The sequence below is a fragment of the Contarinia nasturtii genome, unplaced genomic scaffold, assembly GCF_009176525.2.
Source record: "Contarinia nasturtii isolate CC-2019 unplaced genomic scaffold, AAFC_CNas_1.1 Cnas_scaffold_187, whole genome shotgun sequence".
Lineage (NCBI taxonomy): Eukaryota > Metazoa > Arthropoda > Insecta > Diptera > Cecidomyiidae > Contarinia > Contarinia nasturtii.
In genome coordinates, this window is record NW_022197544.1 from 1,882,146 (window position 1) to 1,907,523 (window position 25,378).

At 32.7% G+C, this 25,378-nt stretch overlaps 5 protein-coding genes across 11 annotated transcripts; 4 read left to right on the plus strand and 1 right to left on the minus strand.

Moving 5' to 3' along the window:
• Nucleotides 1-117: 117 nt before the first annotated feature.
• LOC116352306 (xaa-Pro aminopeptidase 1) lies at nucleotides 118-4,878 on the minus strand. 3 transcript variants are annotated; one of them, XM_031784803.1, is made up of 12 exons: nucleotides 4,558-4,878; nucleotides 3,713-3,792; nucleotides 3,151-3,230; nucleotides 2,735-3,058; nucleotides 2,314-2,658; nucleotides 2,128-2,240; nucleotides 1,780-2,047; nucleotides 1,455-1,695; nucleotides 1,173-1,379; nucleotides 963-1,031; nucleotides 616-788; nucleotides 118-519 (listed from the first exon to the last, which is right to left on the minus strand). In XM_031784803.1, the coding sequence occupies exons 2-12, from the start codon at nucleotides 3,738-3,740 to the stop codon at nucleotides 283-285; spliced, it is 2,085 nt and encodes a 694-aa protein (XP_031640663.1). In that variant the 5' UTR covers nucleotides 3,741-3,792; nucleotides 4,558-4,878; the 3' UTR covers nucleotides 118-282. The 3 variants fall into 3 exon arrangements, with proteins under 3 accessions (XP_031640663.1, XP_031640664.1, XP_031640665.1); XM_031784804.1 differs by lacking the exon at nucleotides 4,558-4,878 and adding an exon at nucleotides 4,345-4,422; XM_031784805.1 differs by lacking the exon at nucleotides 4,558-4,878 and adding an exon at nucleotides 3,929-4,157.
• Nucleotides 4,879-6,479: 1,601 nt separating this feature from the next.
• LOC116352375 (lachesin-like) lies at nucleotides 6,480-10,153 on the plus strand. Of its 4 annotated transcripts, XR_004202282.1 has the most exons (6): nucleotides 6,483-6,982; nucleotides 8,444-9,209; nucleotides 9,288-9,427; nucleotides 9,592-9,680; nucleotides 9,785-9,842; nucleotides 9,918-10,153. XR_004202282.1 is itself a non-coding variant. In XM_031784918.1 (5 exons), exons 1-5 carry the CDS (start codon nucleotides 6,928-6,930, stop codon nucleotides 9,931-9,933), a joined length of 1,035 nt encoding a protein of 344 aa, XP_031640778.1. In that variant the 5' UTR covers nucleotides 6,481-6,927; the 3' UTR covers nucleotides 9,934-10,153. The 4 variants fall into 4 exon arrangements, 3 of the variants coding, with proteins under 3 accessions (XP_031640777.1, XP_031640778.1, XP_031640779.1); XM_031784918.1 differs by lacking the exon at nucleotides 9,592-9,680 and having other exon boundaries at nucleotides 6,481-6,982; XM_031784919.1 differs by lacking the exon at nucleotides 9,918-10,153 and having other exon boundaries at nucleotides 9,785-9,888.
• Nucleotides 10,154-10,775: 622 nt separating this feature from the next.
• Nucleotides 10,776-13,348, plus strand: LOC116352376 (inorganic pyrophosphatase). Its single transcript, XM_031784920.1, has 6 exons — nucleotides 10,776-10,987; nucleotides 11,392-11,510; nucleotides 12,222-12,617; nucleotides 12,678-12,829; nucleotides 12,905-13,014; nucleotides 13,157-13,348. The coding sequence occupies exons 1-6, from the start codon at nucleotides 10,792-10,794 to the stop codon at nucleotides 13,183-13,185; spliced, it is 1,002 nt and encodes a 333-aa protein (XP_031640780.1). The 5' UTR covers nucleotides 10,776-10,791; the 3' UTR covers nucleotides 13,186-13,348.
• A 2,229-nt stretch (nucleotides 13,349-15,577) lies between these two features.
• On the plus strand, nucleotides 15,578-18,000 carry LOC116352367 (zinc finger protein 724-like). Its single transcript, XM_031784906.1, has 6 exons — nucleotides 15,578-16,588; nucleotides 16,798-17,048; nucleotides 17,116-17,236; nucleotides 17,356-17,551; nucleotides 17,610-17,696; nucleotides 17,761-18,000. Exons 1-6 carry the CDS (start codon nucleotides 15,705-15,707, stop codon nucleotides 17,890-17,892), a joined length of 1,671 nt encoding a protein of 556 aa, XP_031640766.1. The 5' UTR covers nucleotides 15,578-15,704; the 3' UTR covers nucleotides 17,893-18,000.
• Nucleotides 18,001-19,970: 1,970 nt separating this feature from the next.
• On the plus strand, nucleotides 19,971-23,678 carry LOC116352318 (proteoglycan Cow). Of its 2 annotated transcripts, none has more exons than XM_031784825.1 (11): nucleotides 19,971-20,114; nucleotides 20,307-20,469; nucleotides 20,565-20,616; nucleotides 20,687-20,789; nucleotides 20,848-20,970; nucleotides 21,043-21,194; nucleotides 21,281-21,391; nucleotides 21,473-21,495; nucleotides 21,568-21,808; nucleotides 21,900-22,037; nucleotides 22,160-23,678. In XM_031784825.1, the coding sequence occupies exons 2-11, from the start codon at nucleotides 20,371-20,373 to the stop codon at nucleotides 22,267-22,269; spliced, it is 1,152 nt and encodes a 383-aa protein (XP_031640685.1). In that variant the 5' UTR covers nucleotides 19,971-20,114; nucleotides 20,307-20,370; the 3' UTR covers nucleotides 22,270-23,678. The 2 variants fall into 2 exon arrangements, with proteins under 2 accessions (XP_031640685.1, XP_031640684.1); XM_031784824.1 differs by having other exon boundaries at nucleotides 19,972-20,114; nucleotides 21,275-21,391.
• Nucleotides 23,679-25,378: the final 1,700 nt, after the last annotated feature.

Genomic DNA, 25,378 nt, shown 5'->3' on the forward strand with positions numbered 1-25,378 from the left:
ATGTATTGAATTTGAATTGTTGCCACTTTTTTCTTTATTATATATTCAGAACTAGATTCGTGCGTATTTATCTAAAAATGAAAATTATTTTATTTTAGTATGTTAAACGAACTATAATTTAAAAAGAAAATTATATCAATTTTATTCCGTTTCATTCATTCATGTTCAAATCGAATACTTAACTCACAGCATTAAACAGGACATTAAATTAATTGTTTTTTTTATAATGTGTAGTTTTATTTTGTACACAAAAGTGCTTTTGAATGATTTTTGTTTATGAAATTAATTAAAAAAATACGCAAACAATAAAACATTTAGTATTATGATGGAAATCATCCATGTATATAATCGTATTGAATCCGAACCGCCTCTCTGTCGATATTCCGATTCTGGATAGTATTCGATGACATGTTTCGTTTTATTTATCATCCAATAAAAGGCTTGCATATTATATTGTGATTTTAATTCTTCACCAACCAACGATCGAACACGGGCATTATATTCATTCAGCCATCGTTTCTGCGAATGATAGCGAAATTAATGTCAACATTAAAAATAGAATTGATGCGACATTTCAAATGTAAACTTTGAATGATTTGAAATGAAATGAGATACCTCTTCAATGTTTAGTAATCCGCGATCAATCATTTTTGGATCAAACGGAACTAGGCTCACATCTCTGAAACCTAAAAATCTCGTACCGGACGGATGTCGATCACCTGTATCATATACCTCCAAAACATTTTTCAAACGAATGCCAAACAATCCTTTTTTGTATAGTCCCGGTTCTAAAATTAATCCATTTTATGCATATCATTTCTTTTATTGAGTCAATTAAAAATTATGTCAACGCACACACGTGATCTGCCAAATGACATTTCGTCATATGAAAGATGTTTACACATTTTTAATAGATTATTTATATGATTCACACGTGGTTTCGTGTGAACAGAATTGCTCACCATTTGAAAAAAAGTATCCTTCTTCGAATGTGAATTTTTGCGACTCCGCATACGAAATCTTGATGGGCGCTGTGGAATAGAAATTAACACATTTATAGCACACACTCATTCATCAAATTTCGCTAGACAATTTATGACTTGAGTATATTGTTTGGAAGAAAATTAATCATCTTCTCTTTTTTTTTCAATTTCTTTTCACTCGATACTTACACTCTTGAACACTTAAAAACGATCCAACGCCATGACCAGTTATTTGTGGATAATCTGTGTGTGAATCCCAAACTGAGGATCGAGCTAATGCATCTATTCCACCTGGTGTCAAATTTTCAGGAAAAACCAATGTTGATAGACGGATAATGGCTTTTAACACGTTTGTATACATTTGCTTTTGCTCAAAGGTCGGCTCACCAAAATGAACTGGAACAATCGTTCGACATTTGTTTTTTTTTAAAAAATTGAATTGTAAATAGTTTTCAAATTATTATCTATTACCAGTTCTCGATATTATTGTTGTACCCTCAGCATATTGACCGCCTGAATCAAATATGCATGGCTCTTTGTCCGTTATAATGGTGTCGGTTTCACTGGAAGTGCGCCAATGGGGAAATGCACCATGCGCACCGAATGCAACATTTGTTTTAAACGAAAGACCCCGATTCGATTTCATGGAATAACGTGCACGATCAATATCATCAGCAGCTGATGTTTCAAACACCGTTTCATCGTTTAAAAACTGTCAACACAACGATAATAAATATTAGCGAAAATCCAACAATAATGTATGAGCAGATTTATTTGATGTCAAAAATTCAATTACTCTACGCTCCAATAAACTAAGCGCATCACACATTGCCGCACCATCAAGAATATGTGCCCTATGCATGCCTTTTTGTTCAGTTGGATTTTTTCGTGCTCTCATGAATATGACAGGCGAGGGTTTCTCGTAAACGGTCGATATTAAAATACTACTATAAATAGCCTCTGATACACCAAAATCGAATACACAGTGACTAGGTACAAGAATTTTACGCAATCCATATGATAAATTTTTCAGATCACGCCATACGGCATCGTAATCTTTGATTCTGTGTGAAATAAAAAAAAAATCAAATGACAAATTTTAACATAGTAAATCAACAAGAAAACATGAAAATTGACTACTCACTTGACACATTCGGTGTTGCAAAGTAAGGAATTTAAATGATAGTTGATACCTAAGTCAATTCGGTCTTTATTCACATATAAAATCGATTCATTTTGAGTGACCAAAAGATAAGCCTGTTTGGGGATCACACAAAGATTTGATGGATTTATTGTTGGAAAAGTTGTGAATCAATTGTCGATAAATTACCTTGAAAACAGGCGTATACGGCAGATCATTTCCACGTAAATTGAGTAGATAGGCAATTTCGGTTAGAGATGTAACAATAATTGCATCACAATGATCCTCTGCTAATTTTTGTCGTAATGTCTTTATCTTTGATTGCCATTTTTCACCTGCATATATGACTGGTTGCACTTTGATAAGTTCTGTATTTGGTGGCGGTCGATTTAACCATACTGAATCGATTAAATTTCGGTCCATTTGAAGTAAGCGTATGGATTTTATTTGTAATTTCTCTTTCCATTCGTGCCAAATTTTATGCGGCACTGTTCGAGAATGAGCTCCGACTCGCGCACCATCGTCAAGTTTCGACTGTGAAATTAATTGGAAGAATGTTTTAGATCCGCAAAGCAACAAATAATTGGATTTTATTTTTATTTTGTAGTACCAATATAAAGGATATGAGATCGGGTCCTGCATCCAATGAGAAAATCTTCCAATCACAATTCAATTCGGCGTTTGCTTGAGCAAGGTATTTGTCATCAGTCCATAAGGCAACCGAATTTAGCGTAATAACAACATGAGACATTTTGCCAGTAAAACCGGAAATAAATTGGGTCCGTTTATCATGATCACTGATATCCTCATTTAAATGTTCATCCCATGTGGTAACAATATATGCATCGATCGATGATCTATGCATTGATGCTCTACTTTTCATTTCCTCGCGAATCGCATCAACGCGGTGACGTTGGTCAGAATGGGGACGAAACTATTAAAACATTCATTCAAACGGTGAATTTTATAAGAAAATGCGATATTTTTCATGTTATTGAGAAAACATGATTTTGCAATTTTACTCACAGGCAGTCCAATTCTACTTTCACATTTGATTCGTTGAATGCCTTTAAAGTGACACATAATCGGGCAAAGTAACGTCGAAACTAAAAGAAAAAGTTGATTCATGTTTTTTTTTATTTAGATCAAAATATAACCATAGCTCATCCGATGATATTTTGACGTCATAAGAAATATACATTTTTTTTTGGAAAATAATTCATTGAAATCATTCAACCGAGAGATTCTCGATTATAGACGCTATTCAATAAAATTAAAGTTATTTTAGTTTTTTTTTCTTTGTTATTGTAATAAATTGCTAAGATACATCAAAGCTTGGCAATTAATTATTCGCAAGCCATGTGTTGTATTGTCTCGCTACGCAACAATGGGCGACGGATATATCTAGATCTTAGATGATTTTGCATCGCATTTAAATCTTGATTTAAATTGATCTTGAAATACATTTGATATAGTTTTATGCGTGGTACACTGTTGACAATGAACGATTTGCTTAAGGTTAACAATGACTTAAAGATAATGACATTTTATTTTGCGTTTTGCGACAAATTCTATATCATAAACAAACCTATTATTAAATGATGGAACCAATTCATCTTTGATAATGTTTAACTATTGTTTTCTGGATTTTGATGAAATGTAAGTAATCTGCAAATGTTGAAACGAATAAATTAGCCTATTTTTGACGAGATTCACTTTCAAATGGAAAATCACTGATGCAAAAAAGAAAATCTATTGCAAACTTGCACTTTTGCAAAAAAGAAAAATCAACACCCAAACATACAGAATAAATGTTGTCACGGTAAATACTACGGTGATTTGCAAACAGAACATGTTTGAAATATTTCTTGATGCCAATCCGGCGCAATTATAACAAAGTTACATTGGCAATCAGAAAAATGGGTTAGGAACAAATGTGTGGCTGCTTTTAACAAACCGCAAATGTACAGAATGGCACTGCGTAGGATAAAATTGTAGATAGAAATTAATACGGCATGTATTAGAATTAACCTTGAAAACATCTAATTAATAATTCAATCAAATTAAATGGTGTATTCATTTGGCGCAAATTCAACGCCCAACAAGTGATCTGGATCTAAACTCTCACTTTGATTTACATTCGATTTAATTTTAAAGCAAAAAACTATGTTTTTTTTTCAAAAAAAACAATAAATCAAAATAATGAAAAAAAGATAAAACCTATATCGCCGTGCCGTGCTGACCGCACCAGTTTGAACTTGCATACGAAGTCAAATACAAAAATATCTTCTTGTTATTTTGCTCATGTTGATTTTTTTTCATCTTGTATGTCGAAATTTATTATAACACGCATTGATATCGCATAGTACAAAGTTTCACAACCTATCATCATATTATTATCTCATTTTTTTTAAATATTTAAAATTAACCAACGTTTTGAACTTCTCGCTTCCTTCTTCTTTCGTTCTTTTTTTTTTTTCAAAAAAAATTCAGCTGTTTCCTTTTCCTTCCATACGAATGGTTTTTTGTCATAATTGTTTCACTGTTTTTCTCGTTTTTTTTTAAATTCTATAGAGTAGCATGTTTTTTTTCTTCTTCAAATTGACACCAGATATTCGCGTAAGAACATTTACGGTACGTTGCAAAATGGTAAAAAGCGTGTGTTCTCTGCTCTCGATCAATCGCTGGCACCGAACGCACAATAGACGCTAACTACACACTTGGGACGCTGTTTGATGACTAAATCACATAAAAATATACTCTCAACGCATAACCAAGACGACGAAATCAACAAAGAGATTCAAATAGCCGATGTCATAACAAATACGTTACATCGATGATTCTTGCAAATCGGATCAGACTATTTTATCTTGTATTGCAGAAGCAAAATTTATTTATAGATTTTCAAAGAAATTGACAAACTCCATCGAAAAATTTCCACCGAAACTTAAATTTCATTAAATGGAGCGCATTCAAACCGAATTAGACATCATATTTTTCGGCATCAGAATATTGAGATAAACAGAATTTTTTTGGCTTAATATAATTTTGAAAATACCACAATAAATATCTATTTTCGACCACCATCGAGAAAACTAATCTATTGCATTTTGGACAAACGGAGAATCGTTTAAATCATTTGGTTTAGAAAACTCATATTTTCCAATATTTTTCTCAAGTTGTGGAGGCGCCTTCATTTTTTTTCATCGTAAGATTTATTTTGAGTGAATTTTGGGGTAGATAAGCTTATTTAAAAAAAATGAGTGAAATTTGAATAGAGAAAAATACATTTTTATGCATTGTACTCTGAATTGTAAAGTTGTTGTCTACAAATTTCTATGTATAACAAAATATCGTTTATTACCCTAAAAAAGAAATTGTAAACAAGCGTTATTATATTCTCTTTACATTTTGAATAAATTTTTCCGCTGTGAAAAAAACCCCCTAGAGACGTTAAATGAAATGGTCGCACTTGCTCGTGATATTGACAACGAAACACCATTTTCATTCATCTTTCCATTTCCTCTCCGGTGTTCAGCTACATTCCATTCAAATCGTTTCGATGATTAAAGGAAAGAAAAGCTACGCTTTGATGAATTATTACAAATGACAAACAGACTTGTTGAATAAAGGAATTCTAATCCCAGCTATAGTTGTGAATATATGATAACATAATGACGCTCTCGTAGAAAATGATGACGAAAGAAAAAGTTGATTGAAAAGAGCAGAAAAGAGTGATGGTATTTTTGACTAAATTTGATTTTTTTTTTATTTAGTAGATGTATGTCTTCAATCATTCCGAACACGTCTCGGCAAAGGTAATTTGTATAACACAGAAAGATCAATGTACTCTTTGTTTGTGGTTTAAATGCATCACATATAAAAATCCAACAAATAATACTACACGCATATGTTTTTTGTTCTGGGGATGTCAAATATTAATGTGTTGTCTGCTGCGTACGCTAGACCAAAGAGGAAAATGTTCAGCATCACAAATCTTAGAGTCACACACACACACATACATACACATACAGAACCATTCGCATAGATACATGGCACGCATACAGCTACAATGGTTGTTTGGTTGACGAACTCAAAAATGCATAAGTGCACGCATACGAAGGCACATACTGAGATGTGCATGCATGTGTGTGAGAAAGATGGATAGAGAATGTGTACGATGAAAAGGGATGAAGAGAAAATAACACTCGAGGACGCCGAAATGAAAAGAGATTTTGTTGAATGGTATTTCCATAGAGACGATCATCTTGGCGTGTCGGTGAATTTTCAACGCACATTAAGTCTACAATAGTGTTAGTAAAATCGGCTTGATAGTCGGTTTGTTTCTTGTTCTTTGAACTACACTATATGAGCGTATCTATACTTTTATGAATATATTCATGTTTCTTGTCTCGTCGACGTCGATGGCATGAACATATTCCGGCTAAATAGTATTTTTTTGTGTATCGTTGTTTCACTTTCATCATTTGTAGTTGCTCACTCTAACACACATTTACAACGTTTGTTTACACGACATTTTCTCTGTTCGGTGTAGCAAACAGACAAAGAAACATTCATAGTGAGTGATTTTGATACTCGTTATCGAAAACAAAACAACATAAGCAGCAGCACCAGCAGTCGAAGCAGCATCGAAACATTTTTTGTGTCTGTCGTATTTTTAATCTTAATCGTGTTGGTCGAATATTACAGTGTACGCATCATTATTATTCATAGTTGTAGCCGTTTTTTTGTATTCAAATCATTTCGTTAACGACGGAAAAAGGAACATTTAATTTACCAAAGATGCAAACGTTTGGTATCAAATATGCACTCCTGCTGAGCATCTTCTTCGTATCATGTAAGTTAATTCCAATAAAATAATGCGATCTATTTCTATTCTATTCAATTTAAATAAAAAATAAAGAGTCTTACGGGAGTAAGACGAACTTTTCCGCACGGTGGTAGTTGCGTATTTTATTAAGAAAGTTCAAAATAATATTTGTTCGATTTTTCAAGCCTTTCAAGCGTCGTAAAGTTCGAAACCAAACAATATGTTTCAACTTTGGCAACGAAATATTCTTTAATTTAATAGCAGAAGTACCCGAGAAAAGATTTTTAACACTTTCATGATGAACCCATTTGTGCGGCATTTGAAAGTATTCTATTTTCAAACAAAACACTATAAAAAAAATGTCTGACGTTAATTTTGCCATAAAAATTATTTTTGAAACACTTTTCATAACTAAAGTCACAAAAATTTTGGATTTTTGTATGGGAGCCATGTCTGTATGCTACCTTAATGGCATGAAACTTTGTACAGGTTATTTCTTTCACCAAAAAATAACATTCAGAGGATTTGGAGAAATTTCAACCAAAATTAAGGGTACCTCCCATACAAAATATTCGTTTTTGAGCCAAAAATTGTAAATTTTGTATGGGAGTTACCCCTAATTTTGATTGAAATCTCTTCAAACTTTCAGAATGTTATTATTTTGTGTAAAAAATAGTCTGTGCAAAGTTTCGCGTCATTAAAGTAGCAAACAGGCATGGCTCCCATACGAAAATTCAATTTTTTTGTGATTTTTCCAAGGAAACTGTATCAAAAATTGATTGTATCTCAAAACTCACCTCGGATTCGGTTTTCTCGTGCCAAAAAACCCCCCATTACATATTTTTGAGTGTTTAAGTCTACATTAAGTATGACTTTTGGACGAAAATTGGACTCTTTTTCATAGGTATCACTCCAGGCATGAAATTTTTTTCCATCAACCAAAATCGCTCAAAATCTAATGATTTCTATTCCTCGGGACCCCCAATCATCCCGTGAAGTCAGATTTTAAATAACTTTTCTGGGGGGTGAGATAATCGATGGACAAATTTTGCGTACGGCGGACAACGTACGACGTACGACGTACGACGTACGACGTACGACGTACGACGTACGACGTACGACGTACGACGTACGACGTACGACGTGGAACAGACCCACAACAACCATGCTCAAAACGGCCTGATTCGGGTTCTCTGACCTCAGAAACGTCCAGAAAACATGTTTTTGAGATGTCGTAAATTTTGACCCATTACAATACTTTCCCCTTTCACACTATGTGTGTGCGGAAAAGTAAAAAAATAGATGTAAATTGTGTGCTCTATCGAAAATCGCAAAATTAATAATTTTTATGGTGTAGCAGCAGACACATTTCTTTGATAACCTTTTTTAATGTATAATTAAAGGTCATACATTTTTGCTATGACTTACGTCCAACCGTATTCAATCACTGTTTGCCATAATTTCTTCTATTTCACTTCTAATCATTAGGCTTTTGCGAAGAAAGACCAAAAATCATTTCGAAGGTAACACCGTCTCTTGAATGTAGTACGGGCGATGATGCTGAACTATCATGCTATGTAGAAAATCCATCTGCATATTCCGTTTCATGGGTAAAAACGAATCGCGACAATCCATCTGATCAGACAATTTTGTCCTTTGGCAATCAATTATCGGTTGTAAATGATCCACGTTTTAAATTGGAAGTCACTTCCGATCGATATACATTACATATTAAAAACATTGAATTTACCGATGCTGCTGTCTATCAATGTCAAGTAATGGTATCGGTAAATTACAAAGATGTGGCAACCGTGGACCTTTTGATTAGACATGCACCAAAGATCGTCAAAGACATTGAAGTCACCCCATCACCGGCAACATTGAAGGGTTATGTTGAACTCCGTTGTACAGCCGATGGATATCCAAATCCATCGATTTCATGGAAAAGAGCTGGCAATGTACTTATCCCAGCTGGTGGTAACATTTATAATGGCACCATTTTACGCATGGAAAATGTATCACAACAAGACCGTGGTGTCTATTATTGTATTGCTGACAATGGTATTGGACAACCTGATCAACGTTCGGTCAACTTGGAAGTGGAATTTCCACCAAAAATAACCGCACCAAGACCACGAGTTGCTCAAGCCCTTGGCTATGACATTGAATTGGAATGCAAAGTCGAAGGTTTTCCAGCACCCCAAGTTTCCTGGTACGATGGTGACAAACAAATTTTGCACGAAGGCGATTACATGTAATTATTTCAATCATTTTTGGATAATAATCCATGTGATTTTTTTTTAAATTAAAAATGTTTGAAATTTATTTGTAGCATTTCCCATACGGCCACCACCAACGACATTACCACCTCGATTTTACGCATTACCACTGTTGAAAGCAAACAATATGGCGACTATGTGTGTAAAGCATCCAATAAACTCGGAGCGGCTGAAGCAAAGGTCAACTTATTCGGTAAGCATTTACTTTTTTGAAAATACAATATTTTGACTTCAATACTTTTTAGTTTTTTTACATTACAAACGAAGAAAAAAAAAACATATATTTATATTTAAAGGTGAAAAATTATAATTTTTGTCGACAATTTTTCCTTTATTTTATTTATTTTTTCAAAAAAGATTCTGTTGTCGCTGTCTACCCATGGCAAGCATATGCAAGAGATCAGCAATAATTTTAATTTTCTCATTTTCATTTTATTATTTACAAGGTATTTATCATTTTTTCCATTGAATTTATAACTTATGATTGATTGAGTTCTTTTTTCGCTTCGATTGGCACATTGAATGTAATCAATCAATTTATCGATTTCAGATCATCCGATTCCAAATATATATTTTGCTGGTTTGCAGTGGAATTCATCGTCAAAATCGTTCGTTCATATCAGTTTTATGATGAATTATTTAGTAGTGATGCTAATTGCATTTATACTTTAAATTTCCATTAGTTTTGGCCGTATTTGAGTTACCAATCCAATAATGACAGCAGATTTATGAAGAGAATGCTATTTTTTGCGAGGAGAAAGAGAGAAAGAAAGATAGACAGTACAAAATCTGCCACTGAAAAAGAACAAAAACCAAAAAAAAAACAAACGAACTACGAACGAAGGGCGAAAATCTCATACCGCAAATCAAATAATTTCAGACAATGTATTCAATGTTTTGCATATAGGAATGATAGGAACGAAAGAAACAAACAAAAAAATGTTCTATACGGAAAATAATTTTTGATCAATATACACAGTAAAGAAAAGAATATTCAATTTTTGTAGTAATGATCTATTTTACTCATGACAACAAATGACTGAACTACTATTTAGTATAAATAAGAGGCTATAGAATTAATTATATCAATGTGTCGGTTTCTAAATCTAAACTCTATCAAATAATAAAGTTCAATATATTTTTTTTTTTCATTTCAATTGAAAAGCAAGAGAAAAAATAAATAAATAATATGTATTCACAATATCAAATGATAACAGAAAGAGAGATAAGATAAATAATAAGCTAACATTTAAACAATTTTCTGAAGAACAATAAAAAGATTTAAACTCATATTTTCAACATATCAGTGATGGATGAATTTAATTTCGTGTTTGGTTTTTTTTCCTCTTCACTTTTGTTTTAACTGTCGTTTGAATTCAAAATTCACAATGCGCATATTTAACGAAAATTTAGTACACATACAGAAGTACATACACCTTGAAATAATAACAAAGCAAAATACTTAAGACAAATGACAGAAATTCGACTAGCTGTATTTTTTTGTATTTGATAAATACTGTGACACCGTTTAGTGAATAGTTGATCGATTAGACAACGATGGCGCTCCGATACATGACACACGTGTTATATAGGCAATCTACTGTGAATTTCTTCAAAAAGTATCAAGCCGGCGTTCGGTTAATATCCTTAAACAGTATCAATTCAACATCAATACGATTTAAAACAATGGCAGCCCAATACATTCCCGTTGAAAAAGGCGCACCAAATTCACCAAACTATCGCGTTTATTACAGTAAGTTTTGTTTTGATATCAACACACAAAAATGTGACACAAATTCTGTATATATTTAACCACTTGAGAGATAGAGAAACGTCATCATTTATCATAAATTGCAATCAAAATCAATCAGATACGATTTGTCAACAATGTTCCGAAATATGAAATTATATAAGACGGATTGCATATATACAATCACTTATCTATCGACATGCATTATTTATTTCCCATTTCGCAATGACCTTACCGCATTACAAACATAAGGATTGAACATTGACAACAAATAATATACTATAATACTATATTTATAGCGATTATACGTCACTCAATCATATATGCTATACGTTTGCTTGCTGGAATCAAATTTGGCTGCATTCAAATTGTACAAAATATAATGAATTTAATTTAATTTTTTGCAGCCAATAAAAATGGAAACGCAATTTCACCATTGCATGATATACCATTATATGCTGATGATACGCAAAAAGTCTATAACATGGTGGTAGAAGTACCAAGATGGACCAATGCAAAAATGGAGGTTTGTATATAGTAATTTTATGGAAAACATTGTTTAATTCATATCGTATGCATTCATATTGTTAGCATTGTTATAATAATCAGGTTTCTGGAACGTTCCAGAAAAACGCAATATGGAGAGAATGCTTGAAAATGCATGGTTTTAATATTAAACATTTACACGAATTTCGAATTACTTTTTATGACTTTATTTATTATTTGGTTTAAAAGTCCATTTGAAAAAGTCGTTTTTGTATTTCTTTTCTCAATTATTTTATCATTATGTGAAAAGACAAAATGAACGATATAATAAAATGACAAATTGTTATCAACATCGTTTCACGAACAATAAATTGAAACAATAATTTGGCATTTGTCAACAGTGTATCATAAAAATATAGATTAACAGCGCCACGATGAAAAAAATATTTTCCAAAAATGAAGACGAACAGGTTTTTGGTTATTTAACGCAACATCATTGGTTGTTTGTATTATTTGCTAATGTTAAATTTGCATTGTGAATAACAGATCAACCAGAGAATATGAGCTTAGTCGAAAAGAGTAATCGATCATTATTATTGACCTTTGCCTGACTAGACTAGCGACATTCACACGCACTGCCTTTTTAATTGACTTGTTTTTTTGTTGTTGTGGTTGTTGCTGCTACTACAACTGTTGCATCACATTAATTATTATGTTAGAATTTTAATATCAAACATTATTTGTCGTTTAGATATCTCTTGCCGAAACACTAAACCCCATCAAACAAGATGTTAAGAAAGGAAAACTTCGATATGTTGCCAATTGTTTTCCACACCATGGTTATATCTGGAATTATGGTGCCTTTCCACAAACATGGGAAAATCCCGAACACACAGACCCATCGACCGGCTGCAAAGGTGACAATGATCCAATTGATGTGCTCGAGATTGGATCACGTGTTGCAAAACGCGGTGAGGTCCTGAATGTCAAAATCCTTGGTGTTGTGGCTCTAATTGATGAAGGCGAAACTGATTGGAAGGTCATTACTATTGATGTAAACGATCCAAAGGCAAGCGAAGTCAATGATATTGCCGATGTTGAAAAAACATTCCCAGGACTGTTGCGAGCAACTATTGAATGGTTCAAGGTAAACAATATCTATTCAAAGTTCAGTTTAATTCAATATGTAACGCTTATATTTGAATAGATTTACAAAATCCCAGATGGAAAGCCGGAAAATGAATTTGCTTTCAATGGTGAAGCGAAAAATGCAATATTCGCAACTGAAATCGTGAACGAAACACACGGATTTTGGCAGTCATTGATCAAAAAAGAGGTTGAAAGCGATAAAATCTCTTGGTAAGCCAAATGTCCATGGAAATGATTTACGCACATATTTTATCTATGTTATTTTTTTGTATCTTATATATAAAGCGCAAACACCGCAGTGGCTGATTCGCCATATGTCATTTCTCAAGCCGATGCCGATCAAGCATTTAATTCAGCAGCTGAAGACGGCGTAGCTGAACCCATCCCAGACACAAGTATACCATTTTTTCATACAAAAAATATTTATTCCAAACTGTGATCGCATTTTTAAGCTCATTGGAATAAAATTCGTGAATATTTTATTAATAAATTTCTTTTTTTTTCTCTTTCATTCACTCCAATTCTCTTGCGATTCAGTTGATACCTGGCACTACATCACACTCTAAATTAAATATGTATTCAAATAAACACACATACACCGGTTGGACGAGACATGGTCGGAATGGTCGGCGTTACGCCACAATTTAATTGAATCTGAAATTAAATTATCTTTTTCATTAGAACAAACAATAAACGTAATAAACTATTTGTCGTAATTGTTCATCAACATTTTTATTAATTTATTGTTTTTGAATGGGTTGACCACGGGCATAGCAGCATACAGAGATAACAATATCCGTTGTATATGCAGACAAATTTCTAATAGCGTTTAACTGTTTTGTAAACGAGATTTTTTAGTTACTTTTGATGCTCAACAGATTTGGGAATTATCCCTTTACAAAATGAGAAAAATAATCGAAATATTCTTTCGATTTGCAGGGACTTTCTGAAGCGGGAGAAAATATTCTATTTTTCTAGGGTTTTGGCGAAGAGAAAATTCTTTCAATTTGCTCGGTTTTTTTTAGCCAAATTCTCTGAGATGACCCGATTTTTTCATCACCAAATGGAAATAGCTCCTCAATATTACTGCAAATTTCACAAACATATCCTTTTCCCGAGCACATTTCACATTCTTGAATGTGTTGCTAGAATATTGCAGTTTATTTATTCAAAGATTCAATAATTGTCCCATTTTCAGCGCCAATTAAATCAGTTATACTGTATATTTTCATGCATTGCAATAAATGGCGTCGAGCACCGATTTTCCAATAGTTTTGCATTGGCCGCAATTCGACATTCGGTTATATAACGTCGCATATCATTTAAATTGGTTCGCAATTTTTTTACTAGACTCAAATTTTGTACGTAAATAAATAGTTTAGGATTTTTTTGCTCCAAATCGATGACTGGCTCAATTGATGACTGATCATTGAATGTAAAGTAGCTGAAATGTAAAAAAAAATGTTTGTATTGGGTGTATGCATTAAAAAAGGAATTTTTTTGGTGAAAAGATACATTTATTTAAAAACAACTGTACAATATTTTAACCAATGTATTGCCCATCGTTAGCTATGACTTCTGTCCATCTTTTTGGTAGCTTGTCGATTCCGCGTCGAAAGAATTCCTCATCTTTTCCAGCTATCCAGTCATCGATCCATTTTTGCACTTCTTCGGCATTTCCTTCAGATGATTTCTGCATGCATCGATTCGTGTTCTCAATTGATTTTCATTGAGTTGATGTGGCACCCATTTTCCCAGTTTTCGGATCTTTCCCATTGCATGTAGTCGTCTAGAAACGGTTGCCTGGTCGACATTCAACGCAATTGCAAGTTCTTTTTGCGTTTGACATGGATCATCGTCCAATAATGCTTGCAAATCCTCATCTTCCAACTTTTTTGGCTGACCTGGTCGTTCTTTGTCACGCACATCAAAATCACCACTTTCGAAGCGTTGAAACCAGTCGTAACATTTTGATTTTGCGAGAGCATGTTTGCCATAAACTTTCATAAGCAAACGATGACTTTCAGCTGCACTTTTCTTAGAAAAAAAGTGACCCAACAAAACTTCGCGCAAATGCTGTTTTTTGCGCCAATTTTCAAAATTTTCCATGGTTGTAAAAAAATATGCTGCGCACAAACAAATGAAACACTTTTGACTGATTTTGACAGTAATTGAATAGATCAATGACAGATACGTCATTTGAAATGCCTACTACAACGCACAAGTGGTGACATCTACCGTGAAATTCCCTTTTTTAATGCATACACCCAATACTTATTTGTCTTTTCTGAATGAAAATAAGAAAATATTTCAAAATTGAATTACCTCGACAAATTTTGTTTGGCGTAAAATCGCAAGTTCTTTCTACTTCAATGCCATTTAGGATATTAAAATTGCTTCGTCCATACGATAGTGATTTTTGTTTATTGTATTTTTTTAAAATATTATGGGGATTTGACTATGAACCAAGTTTTCGGCGCTGAGAAAATACCAATTCCAAATCTTGTACGGAATCTATATTGTTTTGTATTCGCCGCACTTATGGAAACGTCAAATGTTTATGTGGCGCTGAAAACAGTGTTTTCTTCCAAATGTCAAAACGTTATAAATTCGGCACAGGCATTTAAATTCACACAGACTTAATAATAGTAATTGACTGGTCAAAGAAAATCAACCTAAATTTGCAATACTTCTCTCAATCAATGAATCTTTTTTATTTTAATAATATATATTTTAATTATTAAACTAAATGTCTTTTAATCCTATGAATAACAGTAACATCTTTTGAATATATCGGAACAACATAGTTTCGTTTATGACTTGATCATTTACTGATTCAACTAAACCAAATATTTACTTGATAATGTTTTTGGTGATTTAAATTTGTAATGCGAATATGTATCACCGTTTCTTTTCTAAAAAAGATTCGATTAACACGTTAATTACACTGTCTTTTTGTTGTTTAGAGATTAGTCCCAAACTGACACATTTGACGTTTGATGACAACATTTTTTTTGAACAACTTACTATTAAACAAATTTTTGTTCCAAACATAGTGCTCATATCAATTATAGTTCGGCAAAAAATGGAAGAAATGTGTCGATTGTGTGCGGTTTTGAAGCAACCGGAAGAATTTAAATGCAAAATTGATGACGCGAATTTTGATGTCGAACAAAAATTGATCACTTGCTGTAATTGGAATTCATTTCGAAGTCACAACAGTCTTCCAAAAAGTGTTTGCATTCCGTGTTTTTTACAGTTAGAACAGTGCTGGTATTTTCGGGAAACAGTTTCACGAGCTCAACAAAAGTTATTTGGATTGATAGATGTTAATAATGCATTTCACGAAATCCATGGTGTTGTAGAACATTGTTATGAGGAAGAAATGGTTCAAGTGAAATGTGAAAATACGACGGACGATACGATTGATGTTGATCACATTGAAGTTTCCAATTTCAAATTTGAAAGTGATTACGATGATTACAATAATGATTTTGATAATGCCAATAATAGCAGTGATGGTGAATCTGAACTGAATGATGCACCTTCCTCGATTCAACAAAAGATACAAAAGACAACATCGAAAACAAGGAGTGTAAAAGAAAAAGTTAAACGTAAAAAACAAAAACAAACACAACTGGAGCAGTTCGATATATCAAAGTTTTTAACCGGCGAGGATATGAATGAAGATGGAACTGTTAAAGCGGAAAAAATTCTAGAGCTTAATCTTAGCAATTGGACTAAAATCAAACATCCTTGTTATAAATGTAATAAAAATGGCAATGCATCAACATCACAGTCATACACTGCACCTTCTTATGGTGACTTATGGTTTCACTTTACAACGAATCATCAAAATGAACAATTGAAATATATTTGTCCCATCTGCCCAGACAGAATGATATTTCTCTCCGATCGGTACTATCGCGAACACATCGTAAAATTCCATCATCCACACTTGAGCTACTGGTATGTGATATTGGTTTAAATGTTTTACATCGAATCAGAGCATGAAATCGCACTTCTAAAGCAATGCGTCGGCTACACAACTTATACTAAAACAAACGAAATTAATCACACAAGCGCCGTTTCAAGCAAGTTCGCACGTTGTTAGTGACGACTTTATGCTCTGCATTGCATTGAAATTATTACTTATATTCATTTTGTTCGTTCAAAAGCTGTCACAAATGTCTGAAATTCTTCCACGATTCGACTAAGATGCGCGCCCATCTCAAATCACATCCCAAAGATCCAAGCAGTAGTGTTTGCAGCATCTGTGGTAAAGGATTTTCGTATTACAAGAATCTATATTTTCACATGTTTACCCATCTACCGAACCAAATTCAACCAGAGTTTCATTGCTATTTATGTAAAAAAGTACTTAAATCGATGTCATCACTGAAATTTCACATGAGACAACATATTGGCGGTAAAATTGATTTCAACACGAATCAAATAAATCTCGAAAATATCGAATGGGTTTCTTTTTTTTTCAGTTACCAAGTCTAAGGTATGTGATCAGTGCGGAAAAGCATATGTTACAGCCAGTAAATTAAAAGAGCACAAATCAATTCATTCGGATGAGCGACCGTTCCCGTGTGAGCACTGTCCCAAAACGTAAGATACGATTTCTTTTTTTCAAATAAATTTCTGACTAAAGATGTCAATCGTTATTGGTTTGTCCATCCGTCGCTTCAAAACACATAAAATTAACCATTTCTTTCTTCTTCGATTAGATTCAAAACCATTGCAATTTTACGAAGGCACATGAGAATACATCAAAACGTTCAAAAATATATTTGTCATATTTGCGGACATTCTACTATATGCAAACAAAGATTCAAACAGCATTTTACGCGATATCACACCAACGATTCACCGTTTCCATGCGACATATGTAAAAAACCATTTTACAAAATCCAAACGTTAAATGTAAGATTGAGTTTGAAGAAGTTTGCCATTTTTTTTAAATTATTATCTGTCATTTTAGACCCATAAGAAGAATGTACATTTCAATGTAAATCCCTATCCTTGTGTTCTATGCGATTTTCGTGGAATTAATGAGAGGGCTTTAAAGGTAATGTAGATGGTTTTAATTTTCAAGCAAAATCAAATTGAAATGATAATTTGTCCATTTGTAGCGACATCATAAACATATTCATTTGGATCATCGTCCACACACTTGCAATTTTTGTGAGTACGGCACTTATAGCAAATTTAATTTACAGATGCACATTTCAAGAAGACATCGAGTAAATGAAGAACGAACCTAACAATTAAATAAGAGTGCTCAATTTTCGAGAGCAGTCTCTGCAATTAGCTATAAGTTTATGATTTATAAACTATAATTTAATAAAATTGAACATAATAAATTTAATAAAGGCGAAATTATATTTTATTTTTGGATATAAATTTACATTTGCCGTTATTTCAACAATTTGATGCAAACTCATCAATCACATAAGAAAAACGACTCAACCACAGTATGATACACAACAAATCTTCCAACAGCGCCCACTTTCACAGCCATAGTCGATTTTTTCACCATGCATAAAACAAGCGAAAAATGTAACAACAACGCAAATAATGATATTAACGTGGAACATCTTTTTAAATTTGAATACTAAACACACAATTACATAAGAAAATTCACTCGATGATATTCAAATGAAAAATCACGTATGATTGAAGTTTTATATAGATTCCCTTTAATTTATAGTTTTTGCGACACTGATTTTTCAGAATTTTATTGCCATCATGAGGATCACGACCTAGATCAAGTGACCACCATCGTGCCAGATATTATGATTTGGTCGTGTCTAGTAGTCATGGCTTGACTAATACCAGTCGCATATATTTTAACAAATTTTAAATAAATAGAATGCGTTGCCGTGAAAGTAATTCGCGCACACTAACATTAAGATTGTCTGTATTTTTTCGCCGTCTGAACAGTTTTCAATGCAACGTATTCGATTTATCTGCTAAAATATCCAGCTGGATTTATCAACTGACGGTTTTGAGTATAAAATATTGCCGTCAGACGAATATTGTTCAATACAATAAATCGATTGCGATCCAGCAAAATGGTTATTCTGTTCAATAATAAAGAGACTCAAAAGAAAATACACAAAATAACTTTTCTGTGTGTATATTTCTGAATAATCTTGAAAAAAATACGGTAAGAGCAGTTTTGTCGCATGCAGGTATATCTGTGCCGCTGGCTATATACGGATATAGTTATACTAAAATGAATCGTTGATGAATATATCAATGGCAAATACCTTTGTCGCCTAAAACGTATCGGATAGAACATATTCGAAATGCAAATGTAAAATGGTTTTCTTTTGTCTTCAAGTTAATCAAGTTAACAATTAATGAGCGAATTGCTGCAGGAAATAAATTTGACTATATTATCACAAATGTCAACATTCTATAAGATATATGTGTGCCAATCCGGTTTATTCTTTCTCTGGTTCAGAAAATTGCATTTAATTGTAATTGGGGAGCTTTTCTATTGAACACATCAAGTATGTACAATTGTACATATAATGTATTGTGTTAAAATAACAAAACCTATTGTTATTTTAAGTAAATGAAAAGATGTAGGATACAATGCTGATCTCAAGATTAAAAAACTTATCTTTCATAATTTAATTCTTGAATATAATGAAGCGCAAATGAGTGGCGGCAACCCAAAGTTTATCAAAATAAGAGAAAAAAAACGTTCCACTTTCAATGCAAATATAAATTGTGTCATTAAAAAAAAACCAAGTAAAGTATATTTAAAATCCTTGAATGCACGTCTCAATGTTGTTTTAAACGGTGATTTCAACATTTCCGTCAATTTCTTCAGTTGAATTTCTTTTTTTTGTTCATTGAATCGGATAGATTCGCGTTGAAATTGTATGAAAAGTTTATGAAAGCTCTGAATATTGAACGATTGAATTGAAATACACTGAATAATAGATGTGCATCAGTGTGTATTCATGCACAAGACAAACAATGCTGGACATTTTACGTAATTTATATATATATATGAAATGAAATTTGCATTTGTTTAGATGCATTTGTACAATGAAAATGAGTTAATAATAATAATGCATTCATTTCTGGAGTCTAACGGCGGGCGCGACACCAATTCGGAAGTAATGCGCATATTTTGTCTAGGATATTTCGCCACACATACACACAAAATGGGTGTGCAAACACACACGGGGACCGAACGTATCTGTACGTATTGTGACACTTCAAAACTTTTATGCCACGTACAATTTTCCGTGTGTGTACATAAATACAGAGAGGCACGCATACTCACTAGACACACATACATACACGCTCATAGTCGGTGGTATTGTAATTCTTCTTAAGTGAAAAAAGCGTTTCATAAAACGGAGGAAAAAATTGATTTTGCACTTTGCTCACAATTAAATTTCTAAATTCAATTTGAACGTGCACGTCTTTATCAATTTAAATCGATTTGATTTGGCATTCGAGGGTAAGTTGACATTTTGAATGTAAAAAAGCTATCATTATCACCTTAGTATTTGCAAATTTAATCATTTTTTTTATTAGTTTATTTGGTGGAAAATTTGACGCAGAAATAAACAATATACTACGCATTTTTGTTATGTTCATTGAATGTGGACGGTGTGAAGAGTTAAACAATTAAAAAAAATGTTATAATTAGCTATTTTCAGTGATAGAAAGGCGATTTATTTTTGAAGAGAGACAAAAATAAAACAAAAGTCAACATGAATTTCATTTGGGCAATATTGGCATTGTCAATTTTTGCCAACGATTGTTTGGCAAAAAAGAAAAAGCTCGACTTGGACTTTGAATTTGTTGACAAGGTAAAAACTTTGCATTTTCTCGATTGATATATGATGAGTGTATTTTAGGTCCAACTCAATATTATCTGTTTCGATATAATTTCGTTTGCGTATAGGTGGAGAAAGATGTACAACGTAAAAGAAAACAATGGATATATGATCCAAAAAGTAAATTTCACTACATATTATGTTCTTTTTTTTTGCTGTAATTTATTTATACAATATTATGTATTTTCAGGTGACCTATGCCAACCCCTCAATTGTAAAAAGCGTGAATTGTGTTTACTCGAAGACGCTTTCACAGCGCTTTGTGTTTCAAAAGCGATGCTCCATAAAAATCAGTTCGTATAATAATTTAAATTAAGGAAAAAAATGAGTTAAACTGTTTTGTTTTTGCAGCGATGAAATTATTAGCGTATCAACCCAAAAAGTAGCGAGAGTTGGCGATGCAAATGGTAATATTGACACCCCCAAATTTTCAGACGAAATCTATTTGACTGATGACTATTATGGCAATCCAAAGTAATTATCTACGTTATTTCTAACAATAAAGCTTATATACTAAAATCAATTAATTTCCTCTTGCATTGATAGGAAGTGCAAACAGTGCCCAAGTAGTAAACAATCATCGTTTGTGTGTGGTTCCGATAATCGAACATATTCGGCTGCATGCCGTCTAGATTATCACAATTGTGTCCATAATTCACAAATAAAAGTCAATTGTAAAGGTTTTTGCCCATGCAAAGGTAAATGCCATCAATCATTTCCCATTACGTGTAAGATGAAACAAATTTTATAATTTGAGAAATATTTTTTTTTTGTAAAGTCGTAGATGAATGTCAAACACAGGAACTCCAAACAATTGGAAATCGTCTGTTGGATTGGTTTTCTGTCATAATGACAGATACGAAAAAACAAAAACGTCGTATTGCAAAATCTGAAGGTAACCAACTTGTTTTTAAAGATTTAATTTGCCATCGATAAAACAAATTACTGATACGCTTTTTTTTTAAATAAAAAATAGCACATTTTCCAGCTGCTTGCAAGGTATAAATTATATTATAAGTGTGCTTTTAATTGATTCGATAGTTGAATGTCTTTGAATTGATTTTTTTTTAGATCGAAGCAAAATGGATGTTTGGCCACCTAGATATCAATAACGATGGATCACTGTCAACATCGGAATTGTTCGATTTGGAACACGATCAAAATGAGCGATGCATCAAACCGTTCATTGATACATGCGATGTTGATAATGATGCCAGTTTATCAACACGCGAATGGTGCCGTTGTTTCGAAAAGACGGATCGTCCATGTGCAGCAATTCGAAGACGAATTAAATACGACCTACTCGCCAAAGGTATTTTTGAAATCACTCCACCCACCGTGGATTGGCGTGTATATGTAATCGATTTAAATATCAATTATCATTTATGAAATGCAATTTTTAGACGCATATGTGCCCGATTGCGACATTCAAGGATTCTATCGGCCAACTCAATGCCATAGCAAAATTGGTATCTGTTGGTGTGTTGATAAGCATGGTGTGGAATTTGCCAATACACGCAAACGAGGGAGACCGACTTGTGGTAAGTTATATAGTCAGTGATGATTACTACTTAACTATTTCGATGTTATGTTATATGGAAATACGGATGCATATGTATATTCAAACCATAAACGAATCTGTAATTAATGCTTTTGTCCTCAGACGAAGTAACCAAAAATGTGGTATCTCAACCGTCCGATGATGAAGATGATGATGACCTAGATACCTACGACGATGCTGAAGCGAGCGGAAATGGTCCACTAAACTATTAAACACAACTTTCTTCACACACGCAAATATCAGGCACATGCAAAACGTGCATATGCATACAATGCGACAAAATAATAATAATAAAAAAACCAAAACCCAAAATGAAACGCAAATCACGTAAACTGCAGTAAATCCAACCATTTTGTTTATTTTAGCTCATTTTCGGTCTTTCATCTATCCGTCTTACATAGATTAAAGCATTTGATATAAGACTATATATTTTCTATAATTGTTCACCCCGTTAAATTCCATAACCGAACCCAATATTGGTTTTTCTCTCTCACAATAACTCTCAACACATTTGTATCACTCATATCTTAACATTAATTTTTAATATTTTTGTCCGTCTAGTTTCGTGTGAGAGATTCAAAGGGTTTTAGTTGATTTTCAATTGAATGTGAGTAGAGAGAGATAGAGAGAGATTCATTGTCTCGACTTTTTTGTTGTGTTCAACTTTGGTTTCTTTTTCCACTTTTTTGCAGTGTGTCCATAATATATAGAAATAGCACTAAATAGTGTCGATATCTATACTATATCGGTCCACTATATATGGAAGATATTCCCGCACGGCACCGTATCTCACGATCGAAGTGAGTGTAGACGGGAAAAATCACAAGTTGCCGTGCGGCAGTAGAAAGAACTGTGTGTATGCGTCAACATTTTTGCCGTCTGCACTCACTTCGATTGTGAGTTACGGTGTCTTGCGGAAATATCTTCCATATATAGTGCACCGATATAGTAAAGATATCGACACTATTTAGTGCTATTTCTATATGTTATGGACACACTGCTTTTTTGAATAATATCAGTTGAAATAAAGGTATTTAAGTTTACTAACGAATTACCATTTTTTCAGCAAAACGTAAATTAAGAATTAAGCGATAAGATAACGTAGACCTAAATTTTGAATTAGTTCACAACTAAATACATAAACAAAATGAAAACGACTATTAATTCACATTCTAGATAATAATTAATCTATAGATATCCAGTCGATAGGGAATATGTTGAGCTCGGTTTGCCGGTCGATTTAAGTACGGTCGGTCCGGGTGTCTCATGCCATCGTCTATGCGATGTTCAATATATATATACAGGGTGTCTCAAATAAGGTTGGTATAATTTTTAAAAATCTGCTCTGATAGAAATTTTGGAAATAAAATTCAACGAATTTCTATCGAAGTAGATTTTTGAAAACTATTCCAACAAAAGGGAAAAACGAAATTTATACCCTCAGTAGTGAGCCACTTATATGACACATCCTGTATATCATTGATACCGCTAACAAAATCGACCCACTGATTATTTAGATAAAAGAACGATTGAATAAAAACTGTAATAAAACGGCCAATGAATTTATTTAAAATTAAAATCAAAATATTTTCAATGGCTATTATATATATAGAAAGAGACAGTGAGCATTTATGCTTTTTTTTCTGGGATAAAATTGTTTGTGTTTTATTTTTTTTTATTTTTTTTTTTTATTGTTAATTGGTCTCAAGAGGTTAGTTTTAAATTTGGCAAAATGCATAATCAAATAGAGTTAAAAGAGTATTATAGCGAAAAGCAGCTGAAGAAAAGAGCTTGCTGAGCTTTTTTTCATTGAAAAATTGAAGCCACCGTCGCATTTGAAGAATACAATTTGCAATTAAGTTAAAAGAAACAAACAAATGTGAAAGTTATTGGTATTATTATTGTATTATTATTATTAACTACTGGAAAAAGTGTTGTTGGTTTTTTGTTTCTCGTCTAAATCCAAATGGGTGTGTGTATTTTTGGTTTCTATTTTTTGTTGGTCAATTGGTAAAATTTTACTAGGTTATTAGTGTTGATTTGTAATTTTCTATTAATTATTTTATAAATATTCGAACAGCGTTTTCATTTCATATTCTGTTATATGTTTTTAAATTGGTATTTTTTTCCATCTTCGTTTAACATTCTCTATTTTTTTTTTAATGGAGTATGAAAATTAAATTTATTGTAAATTTTCACTCATTTTAATTGTAAAAGTTCAAAGTAAACAATAAATGGAAGACAACGTTTAAGATCTTTAACATGGTGGTTGTTTTTTTTCTCTTCTTGTATCTTCTGTGTGTTGTAAGCTTTATCAACTTTTTCAAATTGGTTTGCGGGCGACCAAGTTGTTGGCGAGAGGCAAAAAATGAAAAAAAACTTTTTGGAAGTATTATATTGTGTTTTTTGTAAAATCCCTTGTGTAATGACAAGAAGCTGACTGTAAGTGCAAAATTGAAGTGCCAGTGGATGGAGATGCTCTTCATCAAGTGCTGTTTTTAGTTATTGAATAACTTATATGATATTCAGAGCAGCGTTGCTGTGGTATATTGCTTATTAATTCCATCATCGCACCAAATGACGACCTTAATCAAAAACAACCGAAAAACAGTGATGTACCCGTCAGTTTCACATTTTCATGCTTTTTCCACTATTTTTGTGTCTCTGTTTTTCTCACATTTTCCATTTACATGCGGGATGAGATTTAATCTGTATGTATACGTGTTGGTGTTTGTGTGTTTGCTGCTTAAGCTTTGCTAAATGTTTACTAATATTTTAAGGCGAACTTTGAATAGTTTATATATGTGGTTCAACAATGAACTCACTACGGTTAACGGTTAACCAATGAAACTGACCACACCTATTATTCTTAATTAGTTGAAAAGTAATTTCTCATCCTGAATTTGAATACACTACGTGGCTTGTGTTTGTTTTGCTGTTGTTCAAAAGCTATCATATTCAAATAAATAATAAATATACAAACACACAGTTGTAAACCGACAAAAGCAAATATTGTAGGCTGCTCGATCTATAAATATGTGTATGTGTGTTTTATATGTTGGATTTCAAACGTATAATTTTAAATTACTTTGTAAAATAATTTCAATTTATGTTCAATTTAATAACTGTGATTTTGCATTTATGGATGCCCAAATACGCACAAATTCAAACAAGAAACAAATATATACATATATGGTGACTGCATTCTGAATCTGTATTACACGCGTGCATATGATAGCCCGTTGTGTTATCATAATATTACACTAAATATATTTGTAAATTGGATGGCAAATGGTAAATACACACCAGTGGTACATTGCT

Bases quoted from the DNA above. Each gene is read 5' to 3' on its own strand.
- LOC116352306 (XM_031784803.1), bottom strand. From the start codon at position 3,740: ATGAATTGGTTCCATCATTTAATAATAG. The intron at 3,231-3,712 runs GTTTGTTTATGA...TTTTTCTTTTAG, and splicing joins GTTCCATCATTTAATAATAG to TTTCGACGTTACTTTGCCCG. The intron at 520-615 runs GTATCTCATTTC...TATCATTCGCAG, and splicing joins GATTACTAAACATTGAAGAG to AAACGATGGCTGAATGAATA.
- LOC116352375 (XM_031784917.1), top strand. From the start codon at position 6,928: ATGCAAACGTTTGGTATCAAATATGCACTCCTGCTGAGCATCTTCTTC. The intron at 6,983-8,443 runs GTAAGTTAATTC...TCTAATCATTAG, and splicing joins GAGCATCTTCTTCGTATCAT to GCTTTTGCGAAGAAAGACCA. The intron at 9,428-9,784 runs GTAAGCATTTAC...TATCGATTTCAG, and splicing joins AGCAAAGGTCAACTTATTCG to ATCATCCGATTCCAAATATA.
- LOC116352376 (XM_031784920.1), top strand. From the start codon at position 10,792: ATGGCGCTCCGATACATGACACACGTGTTATATAGGCAATCTACTGTG. The intron at 10,988-11,391 runs GTAAGTTTTGTT...AATTTTTTGCAG, and splicing joins AAACTATCGCGTTTATTACA to CCAATAAAAATGGAAACGCA. The intron at 12,830-12,904 runs GTAAGCCAAATG...TTATATATAAAG, and splicing joins GAAAGCGATAAAATCTCTTG to CGCAAACACCGCAGTGGCTG.
- LOC116352367 (XM_031784906.1), top strand. From the start codon at position 15,705: ATGGAAGAAATGTGTCGATTGTGTGCGGTTTTGAAGCAACCGGAAGAA. The intron at 17,049-17,115 runs GTAAAATTGATT...TTTTTTTTTCAG, and splicing joins CATGAGACAACATATTGGCG to TTACCAAGTCTAAGGTATGT. The intron at 17,552-17,609 runs GTAAGATTGAGT...CTGTCATTTTAG, and splicing joins ACAAAATCCAAACGTTAAAT to ACCCATAAGAAGAATGTACA.
- LOC116352318 (XM_031784824.1), top strand. From the start codon at position 20,371: ATGAATTTCATTTGGGCAATATTGGCATTGTCAATTTTTGCCAACGAT. The intron at 20,617-20,686 runs GTAAATTTCACT...ATGTATTTTCAG, and splicing joins ATGGATATATGATCCAAAAA to GTGACCTATGCCAACCCCTC. The intron at 21,809-21,899 runs GTATTTTTGAAA...TGCAATTTTTAG, and splicing joins ATACGACCTACTCGCCAAAG to ACGCATATGTGCCCGATTGC.